The 23,454-nt window shown below is 36.2% G+C and overlaps 1 protein-coding gene across 2 annotated transcripts in view; it reads right to left on the reverse strand.

Annotated features, from left to right (window-relative positions):
* Positions 1-394: 394 nt before the first annotated feature.
* Positions 395-23,454, reverse strand: part of cfap263 (cilia and flagella associated protein 263) — a 41,971-nt gene continuing 18,911 nt past the window's right edge. The window contains exons 3-9 of one of the 2 annotated variants that reach the window (XM_042496799.2): positions 3,584-3,739; positions 3,332-3,481; positions 2,693-2,803; positions 2,443-2,541; positions 2,195-2,302; positions 1,790-1,945; positions 395-1,673 (exon numbers count right to left, since the gene is read on the reverse strand). In XM_042496799.2, the coding sequence (XP_042352733.2) occupies positions 1,533-1,673; positions 1,790-1,945; positions 2,195-2,302; positions 2,443-2,541; positions 2,693-2,803; positions 3,332-3,481; positions 3,584-3,739 (921 nt within the window). In that variant the 3' untranslated portion in view covers positions 395-1,532. Of the gene's footprint in view, positions 1,674-1,789; positions 1,946-2,194; positions 2,303-2,442; positions 2,542-2,689; positions 2,804-3,331; positions 3,482-3,583; positions 3,740-23,454 lie in introns of both variants that reach the window. The other variant, XM_088080049.1, reaches the window with a different exon arrangement.

Genomic DNA, 23,454 nt, shown 5'->3' on the forward strand with positions numbered 1-23,454 from the left:
CTGTGAGCATTTAAGTCCCCCAGAAGAACTATTGAGTCCGCGGCTGCCCCCCCCCTCCAGAACACCGGCCAGAGACTCCAAGAAGGCCAGGTACCGTCTATCAGTGGAGACCTCCTTTTAGCAACGTGCAGTCCCATCTACATGACCCGCTTGCTCCCGGCAGAAAACTCCAATACAGTGGCGCACAGCAGGGGGTTTGTGAGTATGTGTAAACTGCTACATGCAAACGTACACCAACATAATCATCACAGTTAAAAATATTTTAATAAATATCAGGCACTCTATGGCTTAAGGGAAGTTAGTACTTAATGCTGCTAGGAATGAAATATAAGACCACTTTAACAATGACAAAAATTTAATAAAAAAAAAAAAATCATGAACTGACATCAGTTACTTAGGGTTAAGGCCAATCTTGCCCAAATGTTTATTGCAACATAAAACATGTTACATGATCAGGGTTCTTCAAATGTTGAAAAGAATTTAACATTTTCTGGAGTGGAACACATAGAAAACAATGACCACAGTGTATTATCATAAAAGTATCTTTTTGGTTTACCTTGAAAAAAGAATTTAAGTTGTCATTTGATTAGATGTAGATGTACGAGTGATGTGCATGATATCAGTGAGAGAGGCATTCCTTAAGTTATTTTAAAAAAATAGAAGATAATTATTTTGAGATTGTACAATTCAACCTGAAAAAAAAAGCCTGATTCATAATATTCTACTCTCCTTATCTTGGCATTTTTAAGAGAAAGCTTTTATTACAAACACGAAGTTCAAATGCCTCAAGATTTTCTGGTTATTTAAAGAACTGTTAAAATAGCCAACATCAAGAGAGCATAAACTACATAATTTCTATGGCATAAGTACACCATAGTGATGGTTCAGCAGACAATTTAGTTTTATAAATCATATTATTTTTAATATATAAACAATCAGTTAACAGGGCTGGATGGAGCTAGGCTTAACATTTACTATAAATTTTATTCTTCATAATGCTGCATGGTAAAAATCTCCCAAGGACACAGTGAATGAGTGAAAAAAAAACTGAGACATGATAAGAATTCAAGCTTCAAGGCTACAGTACACTGTTTTCTCTCTACATTTCTCAACAAGCGTTACAAAGTATCGTATCGATTTGTGAAAAATCATTACTTGTTGGATGTATCTAACATGGACATGAATAAACTGTTCATGATTGGGTTTTTGGAGTATCTTGTTTATGTATTTGAGCAGGTGAACACTAGATTCCATTTATGGGAAACACAAATATGCTATCTGGTGTGATCTGAAAGAACTGGCATGTATATGCAGAATATGAATAACATGATTTGTCTGTGCTCATGTAAACGTATCTGAGAACATATCATAACTGTGGTAAGCCTCAGAAACAGGTTGTTCATGTGCGTGTAACAGCACTGACTGTGAAACTGGGCATTTGCAATCGTAGTTTAAGTTTCCTTTCCACTGCACATTATTGTTTTTGGTTGTTGTTTTTTTCTAAATCCAGTAGGCTTTTTGAGTCTGTCTCTCTATCTGCTGTGGTCTGCTATGTATGGGAGTTTTACTGGGACTTGATGCTCTCCAGATCGTGTTCCAGCCTCAGCTCTGCGTGCAGGGGCAAGAGTGGCTCTATGTGTGCTCCAGACTTTAGTGTGGGTCTTCAAGGCCATCTGGAAAACAGAGAGGGGAGAGTTTGTAGTTTTGGACACTGTCTTCAGCTGGATGCAGGCTTGTATTATATGATAAAAGTGGAGCTGGTTGTGTTTGGGGAACTAATGTGATTTACCGCAGTGATCCCGACCTTCCGCTCCCAAATGTGAATGCTCTGCTGCAGCTTCTTGTGTTTGTCCTTGGCACACATGTACTCAGTAACATCAGGAGCCTGATAATTTGTAATTTGACGGCGCAGATGTTGGTTGAGGGCCTCTGCCTTTAAATGCTCCTGAGGAGAGAGAAAAGGAAGTAGAAGGGATAAAGCACACAAAGGAATTAGTTTAAAGAGCAGGAGATAAGTATGGTTTAAAAAAGAAAGAGAGGAGGTGAAGTTGAGTGTTATCTGACTTTTGCAACCTCCATACTTTAATGCAAAATACTCTGCTACTCTTTGGCAAACATGAAATGACAAATCACTGGAGGAATTACTTAAAGTTGCGTTCTTAAAGTTGAAGTCATTTTTGGACTAATGACAAACCTCCTCAGCACGCTGTATCTCCTCCTCGATTTTTGCCAGCATCTGCTTCCTGTTGGAGATTTCGTTGCTCAGCTCCTTGGACTCTTGCGTCACACACTGCAGCTTCTCCTGTTGACACATATGTATACACACACATATATTTAAAAAGCTTAAACTGGGGTCAAGCTTTACAAGCAAAAGTGGTTTCATACATCTACACTAAATTATATGGAGACAGTTCTCTTACATGCACATTTATAATGACTTACCTTCTGCGAACTGAGGACACGTTGAACTTTCAAATTGTGGACTTGAAGTTCCTCCAGGTTTTTGTCAATTCTCTGCTCGCTGTACTCCTGGAAAATATCCTAAAATAAATAATGCAAAAAGAGAGAGTTTTAAGGATTGGCTATGATTCTCTGTTCTCTTGCTTAACAGTCGAACTGCCAAACTACACAGTCTACTTTCCCAACGTTCTTTGCAGTTCTGGATGTATACCCTCACACTTTCACTTACTACCTCGTGCTCTGCTTTTCCCATCTCTTTTTTCTGGTGAAGCTGCTGCTGGAGCTTCTTCATGTGGGCCTTCAGTGCCTGGTTTTTCAGATTATAATTCTCCAATTTGGTGGCCTGTTGGAGTTTTTGGACAGAGCAGATAATGTGGGCAAAGAGAGGAAGATGAAGATTGTGGGGCTGAGGTTGCATCAATACTGTAGATGACAAAAAACATACTTAAAAAACACCTTATATTACAGAAGCCCTGTGGGGGAAGCGAGAATTCTTTTTTTTTCTGGTGGTCCATTTTAAGTCCAAAATTTGCAGCAGTAGTTACAGTGCACTGCGTTTGTGTTGTCTAATGTTTTAACTTCAAAATGCAAAATGCAAAATCTAACATCAACAGTAGTAGTTACCAGTAGTCTCCAGCAGGGGGAGCATTCAACTGTTTCAGCATTCAAAACACAGAATATTTTTTACTTAGAAAAAGGACCACCAGAAAATGAAATTTTCTCACATGCCCCTCAGGGCTTCCGTATCATATGAAAGCAAATTGTAAAACATGTTTGAACTAGGAGAAGTTCATTAGAACCATTTAGATTTTGGTCATTTTGATTGCTACATTGCACCTGTTGATGTCATTAGACAGAACTATTTTTTTACCATTGACTTGTCTTTGATGTACTGGAGCAACTTCTCTGGCTCCTTCATGTCCAACCTATTGTCCTTCATAGGTTTGAGAAATCTTCGTTCAAACTCGTTTTTAGCCTTTCTGATTTCTGCAAGACGAAATTCTGCTTCTTGCAGGGAGGCCTGGAAAGACAAGCAGAATCAAAGAGAAAAAAGTGGGTGGAGGCGAAGATCCATCGTATAAGTAAGTGTGCATGGGGGGGGGGGTGAAGAATGTGTTGGAACCTTGTAGTTGTCCTGAATTCTCTCATATCTTTGTTTGAGTTCATCCTGGTCCTGTCGTGTCTCTGCTACTTCTCTCTGTGCCAAACGAAGTTTTTGTCCCAAGGTCAGCTCCTGGAGGCGATCTGATATGTTGGATCTCCGCCTCCTCCCACAAACCTGACAAGGCACACAAACACAAACAAAAAGATGTGGTGCTTAAAGGAGTCGGGTGCAGAGACATCATCTGTCCGGGGAACTCAATTAGAATCAGAATAGTCTCTTAGATTGTGGTATATCACACAAAAGGTCATTAATATGCAGCATATGTTTGAGTTCATCCCTTTCAGATTGTGTTTGGCATTTCTCCCTGTATTGTCACTTTAAGCAAGAGGTGGATAGAGAGCACCCCATATGTAGAGGTAGTATCCTCGCCGCAGCAGCCGCAGGTTTGATTCTGGACCTTGGCCCTTTGCTGCACACTCAAACTGTCCTGTCGATTAAAGACAATAAAAGTCCCCCCAAAAAAATTCTTCATAGTATACAATTACAAAAAATAACAAAAATAAGTCTTTATTTAGCAAGTCGCAAATATGTTACAGTATATTTTATAAGAACTAAATAAATAAATAAATGCAAATTATAGTATAATCTGTTCTAAAAAGGTCTAATAAAAATTGTCAAGAGTGTCATGTAAAATCATAAAAATGTCATGTTGTAGTATGTAAAAAAAATAGTATAACATCTAATAAAAAAGTCATAAAAACTTCAAAATACAGTATGTCATAAGAAGTCACAATGTAGACCGTTAAAAAAAGGTCATGGTATAGGAAGTAATAAAAAATATACCATAGTATAGTCTATATGAAAAGAAAAATGTCATATTGTATTATGTCCTCCTAAAAATCATAAAAATGTCAAAGTAGAGATTAATTTCAAAAATGAATAAAAACTCAGAGTACAGTATGTTGTTAAAAAAAATCTTAAAATGTCATAATAAAATATGTTGTGAAAGATATTGTTAAGTATAGTAGATTGTAAGAAATCATAAGAATGTCTTTGTATAGATTGTGTTTTAAAGAATTATGATATTCTTATGGTGTTTTTGGCCAATTTGCGACATTCTATGCTATGGCGTGTCTCAGCATGCTATTTTATACAGTTTTCAGCTGTTTTAGGGACATGCCATATTTTGACGTTTTTTACCATACTATAGCACTGGTGTTTTCAGTGTTTTTTTGACATGCTATATCGTGGAGTTTTTGGCCATTTTTGCAACTTTCTCCGCTATGACATGTCTTTGCACACTAATGTAAGTGCTTTCCAGCGTTTTTTTGTGACGTCACATTTTGTCGCCATTCTATAGTATGCGATTTTTGGCCATTTCTTGGCCTTTGTTTCCACTTTGTATACTATGATGCGTCTCTACAACCTATAGTATGTCATTTTCAGCCATGTTTGGGACAAAAACTCAGGTGAAGAGAGGGAGCTGAGCTGTCAACCGATCACCACCTGGTGGTGAGTTAGCTCTGATGGTGGGGAAGGACGCCGGTCAGACCTGGCAGACCCAAACGCATTGTGAGGGTCTGCTGGGAACGTCTGGCAGAGTCTCCCGTCAGAAGGAGTTCAACTCCCACCTCCGAGAGAGCTTCGACCATGTCCAGAGGGAGGTGGGGGACATTGAGTCCAAGAGGGCCATGTTCCGTGCCGTGTTGTTGAGGTGGCTGATCAGTGCTGTGGCCGTAAGGTGGTCGGTGCCTGTCGTGACGGCAACACCTGAACCTGTTGGTGTGGACACCAGTGGTGAGGGATGCCGACAAGCTGAAGAAGGAGTCCTATCGGGCCAAGCGGAGTGCAGCTAGAACGACTTGCGGACGGCTTTGAAGAGGTTCTGGACCACCATCTGGCGTCTCAGGAGGGGGAAGCAGTGCTCTGTCAACACTGTGTATAGTGGGGACGGTGCGCAGCTGACCTCGACTCAGGACTAATGGATCGGTGGAAGGAATACTTCTAAGACCTCCTCAATCCCATTGACATGCCCTCAGGTGAGGAAGCAGGGCCTGGGGACTCAGGAGTGGGCTCTCCCATCTCTGGGGCTGAGGTTGCCAAGGTGGTCAAAAAGCTCCTCTTGGTGGCAGGGCCCCGGGGGTGGATGAGATCTGCCCAGAGTTCCTTAAGGCCCTGGATGTTTTGGGGCTGTCATGGTTGACATGACTCTGCAGCATTGCATGGACATCGGGGGCAGTGCCTCTGGACTGGCAGACCGGGGTGGCGGTCGCTTTTTTCAAGAAGGGCGACCGAAGGATGTGTTCCAACTATAGGGGGATCGCACTCCTCAGCCTCCCTGGTAAGGTCTATTCAGGGGTTCTGGAGAGGAGGGTCCGCCGTTTTTACCAGTCGATCTTCGTTCCTACCCTCACCTATGGTCACGAGCTTTGAGGAGTGACTGAAAGAACAAGATTGTGGGTACAAGCGGCCGAAATGAGTTTCCTCATGTGAGAAGCTCGGTCATCCGGGAGGAGCTCGGAGTAGAGCCCCTGCTCCTCCGCGTTGAGTAGAGCCAGATGAGGTGGCTCGGGTATCTAATTAGGATGCCTCCAGGAAGCCTCCCTGGTGAGGTGTTTAGGGCATGTCCCACCAGTAGGAGACCCTGGGGAAGACCCAGGACACGCTGGAGAGACTGTGTCTCCCAGCTGACCTGGAAACACCTCGGGATCCCCTGGGAAGAGCTGGATGAAGTGGCCAGAGAGAGGGAAGTCTGGGCTTCCCTTCTTAGGCTGCTGCCCCCGTGACCCGACCCTGAATAAACAATAGAAAAGGGATGGATGGTATAGTATGCGTTTTTTGTCAATTTTTTCAACATGCTTAATGATGACTTTTTGGCCTTTGTTTCCACTTTGTATACTATGACGCATCTCCATGAGGTTTAATAAGTAGTTTTTAGCCATTTTTGGGACATGTCAAAATTTGACATTTTTGCCATAGTATAGTATGCGATTTTTCGTCATTTTTTCAACATGCCAAAATATGACGTTTTTGGCCTTTTTTGGCCTTTGTTTCCACTTTGTATACTATAACGCGTCTCCATGAGCTTTAATAAGTAGTTTTTAGCCATTTTTGGGAGATGTCAAAATTTGACATTTTTGCCATAGTATAGTATGCGATTTTTTGCCATTTTTTCAACATGCCAAAATATGACGTTTTTGGCCTTTTTTGGCCTTTGTTTCCACTTTGTATACTACGACACGTCTCTAAGAGCTTTAATAAGTAGTTTTTAGCCATTTTGGGACATGTCAAAATTTTGACATTTTTGCCATAGTATAGTATGCGATTTCTTGTCATTTTTTCAACATGGTAAATTTTGACTTTTTTGGCCTTTGTTTCGACTTTGTATAATATGATGCACCTCTACAACCTATAATAGGTCGTTTTTAGCCTTTTTTGGGACATGAAAAAATTTGACATTTTTTCTCCATAGTATAGTATGCGATTTTTAGCCATTTTCTCAACATGCTAAATTATGATGTTTTTGGCTTTTTTTGACCTTTGTTTCCACTTTGTATACTATGACGCTTCTCTAAGAGCTTTAATAAGTAGTTTTTAGCCATTTTTGGGACATGTCAAATTTTGGCATTTTTGCCATAGTATAGTATGCAATTTTTCGCCATTTTTTCGACATGCCAAAATATGACATTTTTGGCCTTTTTTGGCCTTTGTTTCCACTTTGTATAATATGATGCACCTCAACAACCTATAATAGGTAGTTTTTAGCCTTTTTTGCGACATGAAAAAATTTGACATTTTTTCTCCATAGTATAGTATGCGATTTTTAGCCATTTTCTCAACATGCTAAATTATGATGTTTTTGGCTTTTTTTGACCTTTGTTTCCACTTTGTATACTATGACGCTTCTCTAAGAGCTTTAATAAGTAGTTTTTAGCCATTTTTGGGACATGTCAAATTTTGGCATTTTTGCCATAGTATAGTATGCAATTTTTCGCCATTTTTTCGACATGCCAAAATATGACATTTTTGGCCTTTTTTGGCCTTTGTTTCCACTTTGTATAATATGATGCACCTCAACAACCTATAATAGGTCGTTTTTAGCCTTTTTTGCGACATGAAAAAATTTGACATTTTTTCTCCATAGTATAGTATGCGATTTTTAGCCATTTTCTCAACATGCTAAAATATGATGTTTTGGGCTTTTTTTGGCCTTTGTTTCCACTTTGTATATTATGATGCGTCTCTATAAGCTATAATAAGTAGTTTTTAGCCATTTTTGGGACATGTCAAAATTTGACATTTTTGCCATAGTATAGTATGCGATTTCTCGTCATTTTTTCAACATGGTAAATTATGACTTTTTTGGCCTTTGTTTCCACACTGTATACTATGACGTGTCTCTACAAGCTATAACAAGTAGTTTTTAGCTATTTTTGGGACATGTCAAATTTTGACATTTTTGCCATTGTATAGTATGCGATTTTTCGCCATTTTTTCGACATGCCAAATTATGACTTTTTTGGCCTTTGTTTCCACTTTGTATAATATGATGCACCTTTACAACCTATAATAGGTCGTTTTTAGCCTTTTTTGGGACATGAAAAAATTTGATATTTTTAGTATAGTATAGTCTGCGATCTTCTTTCTGGCTGTGCTTCCTCTCTTCTTTCTGGCTTTGCTTCCACTCTCTGTCATTCTTTCTATTACTGCTCTCTGGCATTTGTATTTAAGTCGTAATTGCTGATTAGTGATTCTAGGATCCTCATTGAGTGCTTATCCTTTTTACTGCTCACCACCTTGGTTCTGTTGAACTGCACTACGCTTATCCCATTGCCTCTCCGGAGCATTCGTGCTCTCTTGTTTTCTAGATTTCCTGGATTCTGGCCGCAACCCCGGCTGTACCTGATCGTGGTGATAACTGTGCTGGCGCTGTGTCCATACCTTTGGTTGTGCTTGTGTTGTGGCTGCACTGATACTATACCCCTGCTCACCCTGATCGTCGTCTTGGTCCTGGTTGCGGCTTGCTGTGATCATGCCTTTGGACAACTCCGTGTTAATATGCATGAGACTCTTCTCAACACCCACAATATCATCATAGAGTGCATTTGATAATTTCACACCTATCATTATTGTAATATGACATGCATCTGTTTCCACTATTGCTGTGCCCTTCTCCCCCCCCCCCTCCCCCCTCTCTCTTTTTCTCTCCTTTTTGCCACAATTGTGTTTCATTTGTTATTTACAACATCTATTGCACATCTGTCCATCCTGGAAGAGGGATCCCTCATCATCCTCTGCCGCACCTCCTGAGGGTTTTTTTTTTCTTTGTCCCTGTTACAGGACTTCTTTTTCGTGAGTTTTTCCTTGAGTGATGTGAGGGTCTCGGGGCAGAGGAAAGTCGAACACTGTAAAGCCCTCTGAGGCAAACCATGTTTTGTGAAAATGGGCTCAAAAAATAAACTTGAATTGACTTGACTTGATTTTGGCCATTTTTTCAAAATGCAAAATGATGACGTTTTTGGCCTTTTTTTCCACTTTGTATACTATGACACGCCTATACAAGCTACAATAAGTAGTTTTTAGCCATTTTTGGGAGATGTCAAAATTTGACATTTTTGCCATAGTATAGTATGCGATTTTTCGCCATTTTTTCAACATGCCAAAATATGACGTTTTTGGCCTTTTTTGGCCTTTGTTTCCACTTTGTATACTATAACGCGTCTCCATGAGCTTTAATAAGTAGTTTTTAGCCATTTTTGGGAGATGTCAAAATTTGACATTTTTGCCATAGTATAGTATGCGATTTTTCGCCATTTTTTCAACATGCCAAAATATGACGTTTTTGGCTTTTTTGGCCTTTGTTTCCACTTTGTATACTATAACGCGTCTCCATGAGCTTTAATAAGTAGTTTTTAGCCATTTTTGGGACATGTCAAAATTTGACATTTTTGCCATAGTATAGTATGCGATTTTCATCATTTTTCAACATGCCAAAATGTGACGTTTTGGCCTTTTTTGACCTTTGTTTCCACTTTGTATACTACGACGCGTCTCTAAGAGCTTTAATAAGTAGTTTTTAGCCATTTTTGGGACATGTCAAAATTTGACATTTTTGCCATAGTATAGTATGCGATTTTTCATCATTTTTTCAACATGCTAAAATGTGACGTTTTTGTCCTTTTTTGACCTTTCTTTCCACTTTGTATACTATAACGCGTCTCCGTGAGCTTTAATAAGTAGTTTTTAGCCATTTTTGGGACATGTCAAAATTTGACATTTTTGCCATAGTATAGTATGCGATTTTTCGCCATTTTTTCAACATGCCAAAATATGACGTTTTTGGCCTTTTTTGGCCTTTGTTTCCACTTTGTATACTATAACGCGTCTCCATGAGCTTTAATAAGTAGTTTTTAGCCATTTTTGGGAGATGTCAAAATTTGACATTTTGCCATAGTATAGTATGCGATTTTTCGCCATTTTTTCAACATGCCAAAATATAACGTTTTGGCCTTTTTGACCTTTGTTTCCACTTTGTATACTATAACGTCTCTAAGAGCTTTAATAAGTAGTTTTTAGCCATTTTTGGGAGATGTCAAAATTTGACATTTTGCCATAGTATAGTATGCGATTTTTCGTCATTTTTCAACATGCTAAAATGTGATGTTTTGTCCTTTTTGACCTTTCTTTCCACTTTGTATACTATAACGCGTCTCCATGAGCTTTAATAAGTAGTTTTTAGCCAATTTTTGGGAGATGTCAAAATTTGACATTTTTGCCATAGTATAGTATGCGATTTTTCGTCATTTTTTCAACATGCTAAAATGTGATGTTTTTGTCCTTTTTTGGCCTTTGTTTCCACTTTGTATACTACGACGCGTGTCTACAAGCTATAATAAGTGGTTTTTAGCCATTTTTGGGACATGTCAAAATTTGACATTTTTGCCATAGTATAGTATGCGATTTTTCGCCATTTTTTCAACATGCTAAAATGTGACGTTTTTGTCCTTTTTTGACCTTTCTTTCCACTTTGTATACTATAACGCGTCTCCATGAGCTTTAATAAGTAGTTTTTAGCCATTTTTGGGAGATGTCAAAATTTGACATTTTTGCCATAGTATAGTATGCGATTTTTCGCCATTTTTTCAACATGCTAAAATGTGACGTTTTTGTCCTTTTTTGACCTTTCTTTCCACTTTGTATACTATAACGCGTCTCCATGAGCTTTAATAAGTAGTTTTTAGCCATTTTTGGGAGATGTCAAAATTTGACATTTTTGCCATAGTATAGTATGCGATTTTTCGCCATTTTTTCAACATGCCAAAATATGATGTTTTTGGCTTTTTTGGCCTTTGTTTCCACTTTGTATACTATAACGCGTCTCCATGAGCTTTAATAAGTAGTTTTTAGCCATTTTTGGGAGATGTCAAAATTTGACATTTTTGCCATAGTATAGTATGCGATTTTTCGGCATTTTTTCAACATGCCAAAATCTGACGTTTTTGGCCTTTTTTGGCCTTTGTTTCCACTTTGTATACTACGACGCGTGTCTACAAGCTATAATAAGTGGTTTTCAGCCATTTTTGGGACATGTCAAAATTTGACATTTTTGCCATAGTATAGTATGCGATTTTTCGCCATTTTTTCAACATGCTAAAATGTGACGTTTTTGTCCTTTTTGACCTTTCTTTCCACTTTGTATACTATAACGCGTCTCTAAGAGCTTTAATAAGTAGTTTTTAGCCATTTTTGGGACATGTCAAAATTTGACATTTTTGCCATAGTATAGTATGCGATTTTTCGCCATTTTTTCAACATGCTAAAATGTGACGTTTTTGTCCTTTTTTGACCTTTCTTTCCACTTTGTATACTACGACGCGTCTCTAAGAGCTTTAATAAGTAGTTTTTAGCCATTTTTGGGACATGTCAAAATTTGACATTTTTGCCATAGTATAGTATGCGATTTTACGCCAATTTTTCAACATGACAAAATATGACGCGTTTTTGGCCTTTTTGACCTTTCTTTCCACTTTGTATACTATAACGCGTCTCTAAGAGCTTTAATAAGTAGTTTTTAGCCATTTTTGGGAGATGTCAAAATTTGACATTTTTGCCATAGTATAGTATGCGATTTTTCGCCATTTTTTCAACATGCCAAAATATGACGTTTTTGTCCTTTTTTGGCCTTTGTTTCCACTTTGTATACTATAACGTGTCTCCATGAGCTTTAATAAGTAGTTTTTAGCCATTTTTGGGAGATGTCAAAATTTGACATTTTGCCATAGTATAGTATGCGATTTTTCGCCATTTTTTCAACATGCTAAAATGTGACGCGTTTTGTCCTTTTTGACCTTTCTTTCCACTTTGTATACTATAACGCGTCTCTAAGAGCTTTAATAAGTAGTTTTTAGCCATTTTTGGGAGATGTCAAAATTTGACATTTTTGCCATAGTATAGTATGCGATTTTTCGTCATTTTTTCAACATGCTAAAATGTGACGTTTTTGTCCTTTTTTGACCTTTCTTTCCACTTTGTATACTATAACGCGTCTCCATGAGCTTTAATAAGTAGTTTTTAGCCATTTTGGGAGATGTCAAAATTTGACATTTTTGCCATAGTATAGTATGCGATTTTTCGGCATTTTTTCAACATGCCAAAATATGACGTTTTTGGCCTTTTTTGGCCTTTGTTTCCACTTTGTATACTACGACGCGTCTCTAAGAGCTTTAATAAGTAGTTTTTAGCCATTTTTGGGAGATGTCAAAATTTGACATTTTTGCCATAGTATAGTATGCGATTTTTCGCCATTTTTTCAACATGCCAAAATATGACGTTTTGGCCTTTTTTGGCCTTTGTTTCCACTTTGTATACTATAACGTGTCTCCATGAGCTTTAATAAGTAGTTTATAGCCATTTTGGGACATGTCAAAATTTGACATTTTTGCCATAGTATAGTATGCGATTTTTCGCCATTTTTCAACATGCTAAAATGTGACGTTTTTGTCCTTTTTGACCTTTGTTTCCACTTTGTATACTACTTAACGTCTCCATGAGCTTTAATAAGTAGTTTTTAGCCATTTTTGGGAGATGTCAAAATTTGACATTTTTGCCATAGTATAGTATGCGATTTTTCGCCATTTTTTCAACATGCCAAAATATGACGTTTTTGGCCTTTTTGGCCTTTGTTTCCACGTTGTATACTATAACGTCTCCATGAGCTTTAATAAGTAGTTTTAGCCATTTTTGGGAGATGTCAAAATTTGACATTTTGCCATAGTATAGTATGCGATTTTTCGCCATTTTTTCAACATGCCAAAATATGACGTTTTGGCCTTTTTTGGCCTTTGTTTCCACTTTGTATACTACCACGCGTCTCTAAGAGCTTTAATAAGTAGTTTTAGCCATTTTGGGAGATGTCAAAATTTGACATTTTTGCCATAGTATAGTATGCGATTTTTCGCCATTTTTCAACATGCTAAAATATGACGTTTTTGGCCTTTTTTGGCCTTTGTTTCCACTTTGTATACTATAACGCGTCTCCATGAGCTTTAATAAGTAGTTTTTAGCCATTTTTGGGAGATGTCAAAATTTGACATTTTTGCCATAGTATAGTATGCGATTTTTAGCCATTTTCTCAACATGCTAAATTATGATGTTTTTGGCCTTTTTGGCCTTTGTTTCCACTTTGTATACTACGACGCGTCTCTAAGAGCTTTAATAAGTAGTTTTTAGCCATTTTTGGGAGATGTCAAAATTTGACATTTTTGCCATAGTATAGTATGCGATTTTTCGTCATTTTTTCAACATGCCAAAATATGACGTTTTTGGCCTTTTTTGGCCTTTGTTTCCACTTTGTATACTACGACGCGTCTACAAGCTATAATAAGTGGTTTTTAGCCATTTTTGGGACATGTCAAAATTTGACATTTTTGCCATAGTATAGTATGCGATTTTTCGCCATTTTTTCAACATGCCAAAATGTGACGTTTTTGTCCTTTTTGACCTTTCTTTCCACTTTGTATACTATAACGCCGTCTCCATGAGCTTTAATAAGTAGTTTTAGCCATTTTTGGGAGATGTCAAATTTGACATTTTGCCATAGTATAGTATGCGATTTTTCGTCATTTTTTCAACATGCCAAAATATGACGTTTTTGGCCTTTTTTGGCCTTTGTTTCCACTTTGTATACTACGACGCGTCTCTAAGAGCTTTAATAAGTAGTTTTTAGCCATTTTTGGGAGATGTCAAAATTTGACATTTTTGCCATAGTATAGTATGCGATTTTTCGCCATTTTTTCAACATGCCAAAATATGACGTTTTTGGCCTTTTTTGGCCTTTGTTTCCACTTTGTATACTATAACGCGTCTCCAAGAGCTTTAATAAGTAGTTTTTAGCCATTTTTGGGAGATGTCAAAATTTGACATTTTTGCCATAGTATAGTATGCGATTTTTCGTCATTTTTTCAACATGCTAAAATGTGACGTTTTTGTCCTTTTTTGACCTTTCTTTCCACTTTGTATACTATAACGCGTCTCCATGAGCTTTAATAAGTAGTTTTTAGCCATTTTTGGGAGATGTCAAAATTTGACATTTTTGCCATAGTATAGTATGCGATTTTTCATCATTTTTTCAACATGCTAAAATGTGACGTTTTTGTCCTTTTTGGCCTTTGTTTCCACTTTGTATACTACGACGTGTCTACAAGCTTTAATAAGTGGTTTTAGCCATTTTTGGGAGATGTCAAAATTTGACATTTTGCCATAGTATAGTATGCGATTTTTCGCCATTTTTTCAACATGCCAAAATATGACGTTTTGGCCTTTTTGGCCTTTGTTTCCACTTTGTATACTATAACGCTGTCTAAGAGCTTTAATAAGTAGTTTTTAGCCATTTTTGGGAGATGTCAAAATTTGACATTTTGCCATAGTATAGTATCGATTTTTTCGCCATTTTTCAACATGCTAAAATGTGACGTTTTTGTCCTTTTTTGACCTTTCTTTCCACTTTGTATACTATAACGCGTCTCCATGAGCTTTAATAAGTAGTTTTTAGCCATTTTTGGGAGATGTCAAAATTTGACATTTTTGCCATAGTATAGTATGCGATTTTTCATCATTTTTTCAACATGCTAAAATGTGACGTTTTTGTCCTTTTTTGGCCTTTGTTTCCACTTTGTATACTATAACGCGTCTCCATGAGCTTTAATAAGTAGTTTTTAGCCATTTTTGGGAGATGTCAAAATTTGACATTTTTGCCATAGTATAGTATGCGATTTTTCATTTTTCAACATGCCAAAATATGACGTTTTTGGCCTTTTTTGGCCTTTGTTTCCACTTTGTATACTACGACGCGTCTCTAAGAGCTTTAATAAGTAGTTTTTAGCCATTTTTGGGAGATGTCAAAATTTGACATTTTTGCCATAGTATAGTATGCGATTTTTCGCCATTTTTTCAACATGCCAAAATCTGACGTTTTTGGCCTTTTTGGCCTTTGTTTCCACTTTGTATACTATAACGCCTCTAAGAGCTTTAATAAGTAGTTTTAGCCATTTTTGGGAGATGTCAAAATTTGACATTTTTGCCATAGTATAGTATGCGATTTTTTCGCCATTTTTTCAACATGCCAAAATATGACGCGTTTTGGCCTTTTTTGGCCTTTGTTTCCACTTTGTATACTACGACGCGTGTCTACAAGCTATAATAAGTGGTTTTTAGCCATTTTTGGGACATGTCAAAATTTGACATTTTTGCCATAGTATAGTATGCGATTTTTCGCCATTTTTTCAACATGCTAAAATGTGACGTTTTTGTCCTTTTTTGACCTTTCTTTCCACTTTGTATACTATAACGCGTCTCCATGAGCTTTAATAAGTAGTTTTTAGCCATTTTTGGGAGATGTCAAAATTTGACATTTTTGCCATAGTATAGTATGCGATTTTTCGCCATTTTTTCAACATGCCAAAATATGACGTTTTTGGCCTTTTTTGGCCTTTGTTTCCACTTTGTATACTACGACGCGTCTCTAAGAGCTTTAATAAGTAGTTTTTAGCCATTTTTGGGAGATGTCAAAATTTGACATTTTTGCCATAGTATAGTATGCGATTTTTCGCCATTTTTTCAACATGCCAAAATATGACGTTTTGGCCTTTTTTGGCCTTTGTTTCCACTTTGTATACTATAACGCGTCTCCATGAGCTTTAATAAGTAGTTTTTAGCCATTTTTGGGAGATGTCAAAATTTGACATTTTTGCCATAGTATAGTATGCGATTTTTCGCCATTTTTTCAACATGCTAAAATGTGACGTTTTTGTCCTTTTTTGGCCTTTGTTTCCACTTTGTATACTATAACGCGTCTCCATGAGCTTTAATAAGTAGTTTTTAGCCATTTTTGGGAGATGTCAAAATTTGACATTTTTGCCATAGTATAGTATGCGATTTTTCATCATTTTTTCAACATGCTAAAATGTGACGTTTTTGTCCTTTTTTGGCCTTTGTTTCCACTTTGTATACTACGACGTGTGTCTACAAGCTATAACAAGTGGTTTTTAGCCATTTTTGGGACATGTCAAAATTTGACATTTTTGCCATAGTATAGTATGCGATTTTTCGCCATTTTTTCAACATGCTAAAATGTGACGTTTTTGTCCTTTTTTGGCCTTTGTTTCCACTTTGTATACTATAACGCGTCTCCATGAGCTTTAATAAGTAGTTTTTAGCCATTTTTGGGAGATGTCAAAATTTGACATTTTTGCCATAGTATAGTATATGCGATTTTTCGTCATTTTTTCAACATGCTAAAATGTGACGTTTTTGTCCTTTTTTGACCTTTCTTTCCACTTTGTATACTATAACGCGTCTCCATGAGCTTTAATAAGTAGTTTTTAGCCATTTTTGGGAGATGTCAAAATTTGACATTTTTGCCATAGTATAGTATGCGATTTTTCATCATTTTTCAACATGCCAAAATATGACGTTTTGGCCTTTTTGGCCTTTGTTTCCACTTTGTATACTATAACGCGTCTCCATGAGCTTTAATAAGTAGTTTTTAGCCATTTTTGGGAGATGTCAAAATTTGACATTTTTGCCATAGTATAGTATGCGATTTTTCGCCATTTTTTCAACATGCCAAAATATGACGTTTTTGGCCTTTTTTGGCCTTTGTTTCCACTTTGTATACTACGACGCGTCTCTAAGAGCTTTAATAAGTAGTTTTTAGCCATTTTTGGGACATGTCAAAATTTGACATTTTTGCCATAGTATAGTATGCGATTTTTCGCCATTTTTTCAACATGCTAAAATGTGACGTTTTGTCCTTTTTTGACCTTTGTTTCCACTTTGTATACTACTTAACGTGTCTACAGGCTTTAATAAGTGGTTTTAGCCATTTTTGGGACATGTCAAAATTTGACATTTTTGCCATAGTATAGTATGCGATTTTTCGTCATTTTTTCAACATGCTAAAATGTGACGTTTTTGTCCTTTTTTGACCTTTCTTTCCACTTTGTATACTATAACGCGTCTCCATGAGCTTTAATAAGTAGTTTTTAGCCATTTTTGGGAGATGTCAAAATTTGACATTTTTGCCATAGTATAGTATGCGATTTTTCGCCATTTTTTCAACATGCCAAAATATGACGTTTTTGGCCTTTTTTGGCCTTTGTTTCCACTTTGTATACTATAACGCGTCTCCATGAGCTTTAATAAGTAGTTTTTAGCCATTTTTGGGAGATGTCAAAATTTGACATTTTTGCCATAGTATAGTATGCGATTTTTCGCCATTTTTTCAACATGCCAAAATATGACGTTTTTGGCCTTTTTTGGCCTTTGTTTCCACTTTGTATACTATAACGCTGCGTCTCCAAGAGCTTTAATAAGTAGTTTTTAGCCATTTTGGGAGATGTCAAAATTTGACATTTTGCCATAGTATAGTATGCGATTTTTCGCCATTTTTCAACATGCCAAAATATGACGTTTTGGCCTTTTTGGCCTTTGTTTCCACTTTGTATACTACGACGTCTCCATGAGCTTTAATAAGTAGTTTTTAGCCATTTTTGGGAGATGTCAAAATTTGACATTTTTGCCATAGTATAGTATGCGATTTTTCGCCATTTTTTCAACATGCCAAAATATGACGTTTTTGGCCTTTTTTGGCCTTTGTTTCCACTTTGTATACTACGACGCGTCTCTAAGAGCTTTAATAAGTAGTTTTTAGCCATTTTTGGGACATGTCAAAATTTGACATTTTTGCCATAGTATAGTATGCGATTTTTCGCCATTTTTTCAACATGCCAAAATATGACGTTTTTGGCCTTTTTTGGCCTTTGTTTCCACTTTGTATACTACGACGCGTGTCTACAAGCTATAATAAGTGGTTTTTAGCCATTTTTGGGACATGTCAAAATTTGACATTTTTGCCATAGTATAGTATGCGATTTTCGTCATTTTTTCAACATGCTAAAATGTGACGTTTTGTCCTTTTTGACCTTTCTTTCCACTTTGTATACTATAACGCGTCTCCATGAGCTTTAATAAGTAGTTTTTAGCCATTTTTGGGACATGTCAAAATTTGACATTTTTGCCATAGTATAGTATGCGATTTTTCGCCATTTTTTCAACATGCCAAAATATGACGTTTTTGGCCTTTTTTGGCCTTTGTTTCCACTTTGTATACTATAACGCGTCTCTAAGAGCTTTAATAAGTAGTTTTTAGCCATTTTTGGGAGATGTCAAAATTTGACATTTTTGCCATAGTATAGTATGCGATTTTTCGCCATTTTTTCAACATGCCAAAATATGACGTTTTTGGCCTTTTTTGGCCTTTGTTTCCACTTTGTATACTGTAACGCGTCTCCAAGAGCTTTAATAAGTAGTTTTTAGCCATTTTTGGGAGATGTCAAAATTTGACATTTTTGCCATAGTATAGTATGCGATTTTTCGTCATTTTTTCAACATGCTAAAATGTGACGTTTTGTCCTTTTTGGCCTTTGTTTCCACTTTGTATACTACGACGCGTCTCCATGAGCTTTAATAAGTAGTTTTTAGCCATTTTTGGGAGATGTCAAAATTTGACATTTTTGCCATAGTATAGTATGCGATTTTTCATCATTTTTTCAACATGCTAAAATGTGACGTTTTTGTCCTTTTTTGGCCTTTGTTTCCACTTTGTATACTACGACGTGTGTCTACAAGCTATAACAAGTGGTTTTTAGCCATTTTTGGGACATGTCAAAATTTGACATTTTTGCCATAGTATAGTATGCGATTTTTCGCCATTTTTTCAACATGCTAAAATGTGACGTTTTTGTCCTTTTTGACCTTTCTTTCCACTTTGTATACTATAACGTCTCCATGAGCTTTAATAAGTAGTTTTAGCCATTTTTGGGACATGTCAAAATTTGACATTTTGCCATAGTATAGTATGCGATTTTTCGCCATTTTTTCAACATGCCAAAATATGACGTTTTTGGCCTTTTTTGGCCTTTTGTTTCCACTTTGTATACTATAACGTCTCTAAGAGCTTTAATAAGTAGTTTTAGCCATTTTTGGGAGATGTCAAAATTTGACATTTTTGCCATAGTATAGTATGCGATTTTTCGCCATTTTTCAACATGCCAAAATATGACGTTTTTGGCCTTTTTTGGCCTTTGTTTCCACTTTGTATACTACGACGCGTCTCCATGAGCTTTAATAAGTAGTTTTTAGCCATTTTTGGGAGATGTCAAAATTTGACATTTTTGCCATAGTATAGTATGCGATTTTTCGCCATTTTTTCAACATGCTAAAATGTGACGTTTTGTCCTTTTGACCTTTCTTTCCACTTTGTATACTATAACGCGTCTCCATGAGCTTTAATAAGTAGTTTTTAGCCATTTTTGGGAGATGTCAAAATTTGACATTTTTGCCATAGTATAGTATGCGATTTTTCGTCATTTTTTCAACATGCTAAAATGTGACGTTTTGTCCTTTTTGGCCTTTGTTTCCACTTTGTATACTACGACGTGTGTCTACAAGCTATAACAAGTGGTTTTTAGCCATTTTTGGGACATGTCAAAATTTGACATTTTTGCCATAGTATAGTATGCGATTTTTCGCCATTTTTCAACATGCTAAAATGTGACGCTTTTGTCCTTTTTGACCTTTCTTTCCACTTTGTATACTATAACGCGTCTCCATGAGCTTTAATAAGTAGTTTTTAGCCATTTTTGGGAGATGTCAAAATTTGACATTTTTGCCATAGTATAGTATGCGATTTTTCGTCATTTTTTCAACATGCCAAAATATGACGTTTTTGGCCTTTTTTGGCCTTTGTTTCCACTTTGTATACTATGACGCGTCTCCATGAGCTTTAATAAGTAGTTTTTAGCCATTTTTGGGAGATGTCAAAATTTGACATTTTTGCCATAGTATAGTATGCGATTTTTCGTCATTTTTTCAACATGCCAAAATATGACGTTTTTGGCCTTTTTTGGCCTTTGTTTCCACTTTGTATACTATAACGCGTCTCCATGAGCTTTAATAAGTAGTTTTTAGCCATTTTTGGGAGATGTCAAAATTTGACATTTTTGCCATAGTATAGTATGCGATTTTTTCGCCATTTTTCAACATGCCAAAATATGATGTTTTTGGCCTTTTTGGCCTTTGTTTCCACTTTGTATACTATAACGCGTCTCTAAGAGCTTTAATAAGTAGTTTTAGCCATTTTTGGGAGATGTCAAAATTTGACATTTTTGCCATAGTATAGTATGCGATTTTTTGCCATTTTTTCAACATGCCAAAATATGACGTTTTTGGGCTTTTTTGGCCTTTGTTTCCACTTTGTATACTACGACGTGTGTCTACAAGCTATAACAAGTGGTTTTTAGCCATTTTTGGGACATGTCAAAATTTGACATTTTTGCCATAGTATAGTATGCGATTTTTCGTCATTTTTTCAACATGCTAAAATGTGACGTTTTGTCCTTTTTGACCTTTCTTTCCACTTTGTATACTATAACGTCTCCATGAGCTTTAATAAGTAGTTTTTAGCCATTTTTGGGAGATGTCAAAATTTGACATTTTGCCATAGTATAGTATGCGATTTTTCGCCATTTTTCAACATGCCAAAATATGACGTTTTGGCCTTTTTTGGCCTTTGTTTCCACTTTGTATACTACGACGTCTCTAAGAGCTTTAATAAGTAGTTTTAGCCATTTTTGGGACATGTCAAAATTTGACATTTTTGCCATAGTATAGTATGCGATTTTTCGCCATTTTTTCAACATGCCAAAATATGACGTTTTGGCCTTTTTTGGCCTTTGTTTCCACTTTGTATACTATAACGTCTCCAAGAGCTTTAATAAGTAGTTTTTAGCCATTTTTGGGAGATGTCAAAATTTGACATTTTTGCCATAGTATAGTATGCGATTTTTCGCCATTTTTTCAACATGCTAAAATGTGACGTTTTTGTCCTTTTTTGACCTTTCTTTCCACTTTGTATACTATAACGCGTCTCCATGAGCTTTAATAAGTAGTTTTTAGCCATTTTTGGGAGATGTCAAAATTTGACATTTTTGCCATAGTATAGTATGCGATTTTTCATCATTTTTTCAACATGCTAAAATGTGACGTTTTTGTCCTTTTTTGGCCTTTGTTTCCACTTTGTATACTACGACGTGTGTCTACAAGCTATAACAAGTGGTTTTAGCCATTTTTGGGACATGTCAAATTTGACATTTTTGCCATAGTATAGTATGCGATTTTTCGCCATTTTTCAACATGCTAAAATGTGACGTTTTGTCCTTTTTGACCTTTCTTTCCACTTTGTATACTATAACGCGTCTCCATGAGCTTTAATAAGTAGTTTTTAGCCATTTTGGGACATGTCAAAATTTGACATTTTGCCATAGTATAGTATGCGATTTTTTCGCCATTTTTCAACATGCCAAAATATGACGTTTTGGCCTTTTTGGCCTTTGTTTCCACTTTGTATACTATAACGCGTCTCCATGAGCTTTAATAAGTAGTTTTTAGCCATTTTTGGGAGATGTCAAAATTTGACATTTTTGCCATAGTATAGTATGCGATTTTTCGCCATTTTTTCAACATGCCAAATTATGACGTTTTTGGCCTTTTTGGCCTTTGTTTCCACTTTGTATACTATAACGCGTCTCCATGAGCTTTAATAAGTAGTTTTTAGCCATTTTTGGGAGATGTCAAAATTTGACATTTTTGCCATAGTATAGTATGCGATTTTTCGCCATTTTTTCAACATGCCAAAATATGACGTTTTGGCCTTTTTGACCTTTGTTTCCACTTTGTATACTATAACGCGTCTCCATGAGCTTTAATAAGTAGTTTTTAGCCATTTTTGGGAGATGTCAAAATTTGACATTTTTGCCATAGTATAGTATGCGATTTTTCGCCATCTTTTCAACATGCCAAAATATGACGTTTTTAGCCTTTTTTGGCCTTTGTTTCCACTTTGTATACTATAACGTCTCTAAGAGCTTTAATAAGTAGTTTTTAGCCATTTTTGGGACATGTCAAAATTTGACATTTTTGCCATAGTATAGTATGCGATTTTTTGCCATTTTTTCAACATGCCAAAATATGACGTTTTTGGCCTTTTTTGGCCTTTGTTTCCACTTTGTATACTACGACGCGTGTCTACAAGCTATAATAAGTGGTTTTTAGCCATTTTTGGGACATGTCAAAATTTGACATTTTGCCATAGTATAGTATGCGATTTTTCGCCATTTTTCAACATGCTAAAATGTGACGTTTTTGTCCTTTTTTGACCTTTCTTTCCACTTTGTATACTATAACGCGTCTCCATGAGCTTTAATAAGTAGTTTTTAGCCATTTTTGGGACATGTCAAAATTTGACATTTTTGCCATAGTATAGTATGCGATTTTTCGCCATTTTTTCAACATGCCAAAATATGACGTTTTTGTCCTTTTTTGGCCTTTGTTTCCACTTTGTATACTATAACGCGTCTCTAAGAGCTTTAATAAGTAGTTTTTAGCCATTTTTGGGAGATGTCAAAATTTGACATTTTTGCCATAGTATAGTATGCGATTTTTCGCCATTTTTTCAACATGCCAAAATATGACGTTTTTGGCCTTTTTTGGCCTTTGTTTCCACTTTGTATACTATAACGCGTCTCCAAGAGCTTTAATAAGTAGTTTTTAGCCATTTTTGGGAGATGTCAAAATTTGACATTTTGCCATAGTATAGTATGCGATTTTTCGCCATTTTTTCAACATGCTAAAATGTGACGTTTTGTCCTTTTTGACCTTTCTTTCCACTTTGTATACTATAACGCGTCTCCATGAGCTTTAATAAGTAGTTTTAGCCATTTTTGGGAGATGTCAAAATTTGACATTTTTGCCATAGTATAGTATGCGATTTTTCATCATTTTTTCAACATGCTAAAATGTGACGTTTTTGTCCTTTTTTGGCCTTTGTTTCCACTTTGTATACTATAACGCGTCTCCATGAGCTTTAATAAGTAGTTTTTAGCCATTTTTGGGACATGTCAAAATTTGACATTTTTGCCATAGTATAGTATGCGATTTTTCGCCATTTTTTCAACATGCTAAAATGTGACGTTTTTGTCCTTTTTTGACCTTTCTTTCCACTTTGTATACTACGACGCGTCTCTAAGAGCTTTAATAAGTAGTTTTTAGCCATTTTTGGGACATGTCAAAATTTGACATTTTTGCCATAGTATAGTATGCGATTTTTCGTCATTTTTTCAACATGCCAAAATCTGACGTTTTTGGCCTTTTTTGGCCTTTGTTTCCACTTTGTATACTATAACGCGTCTCCATGAGCTTTAATAAGTAGTTTTAGCCATTTTTGGGACATGTCAAAATTTGACATTTTGCCATAGTATAGTATGCGATTTTTC

This window comes from Plectropomus leopardus, chromosome 7 (genome assembly GCF_026936395.1).
Source record: "Plectropomus leopardus strain MGB_pleo_1.0 chromosome 7, ASM2693639v1, whole genome shotgun sequence".
NCBI classification, from domain to species: Eukaryota; Metazoa; Chordata; class Actinopteri; order Perciformes; family Serranidae; genus Plectropomus; species Plectropomus leopardus.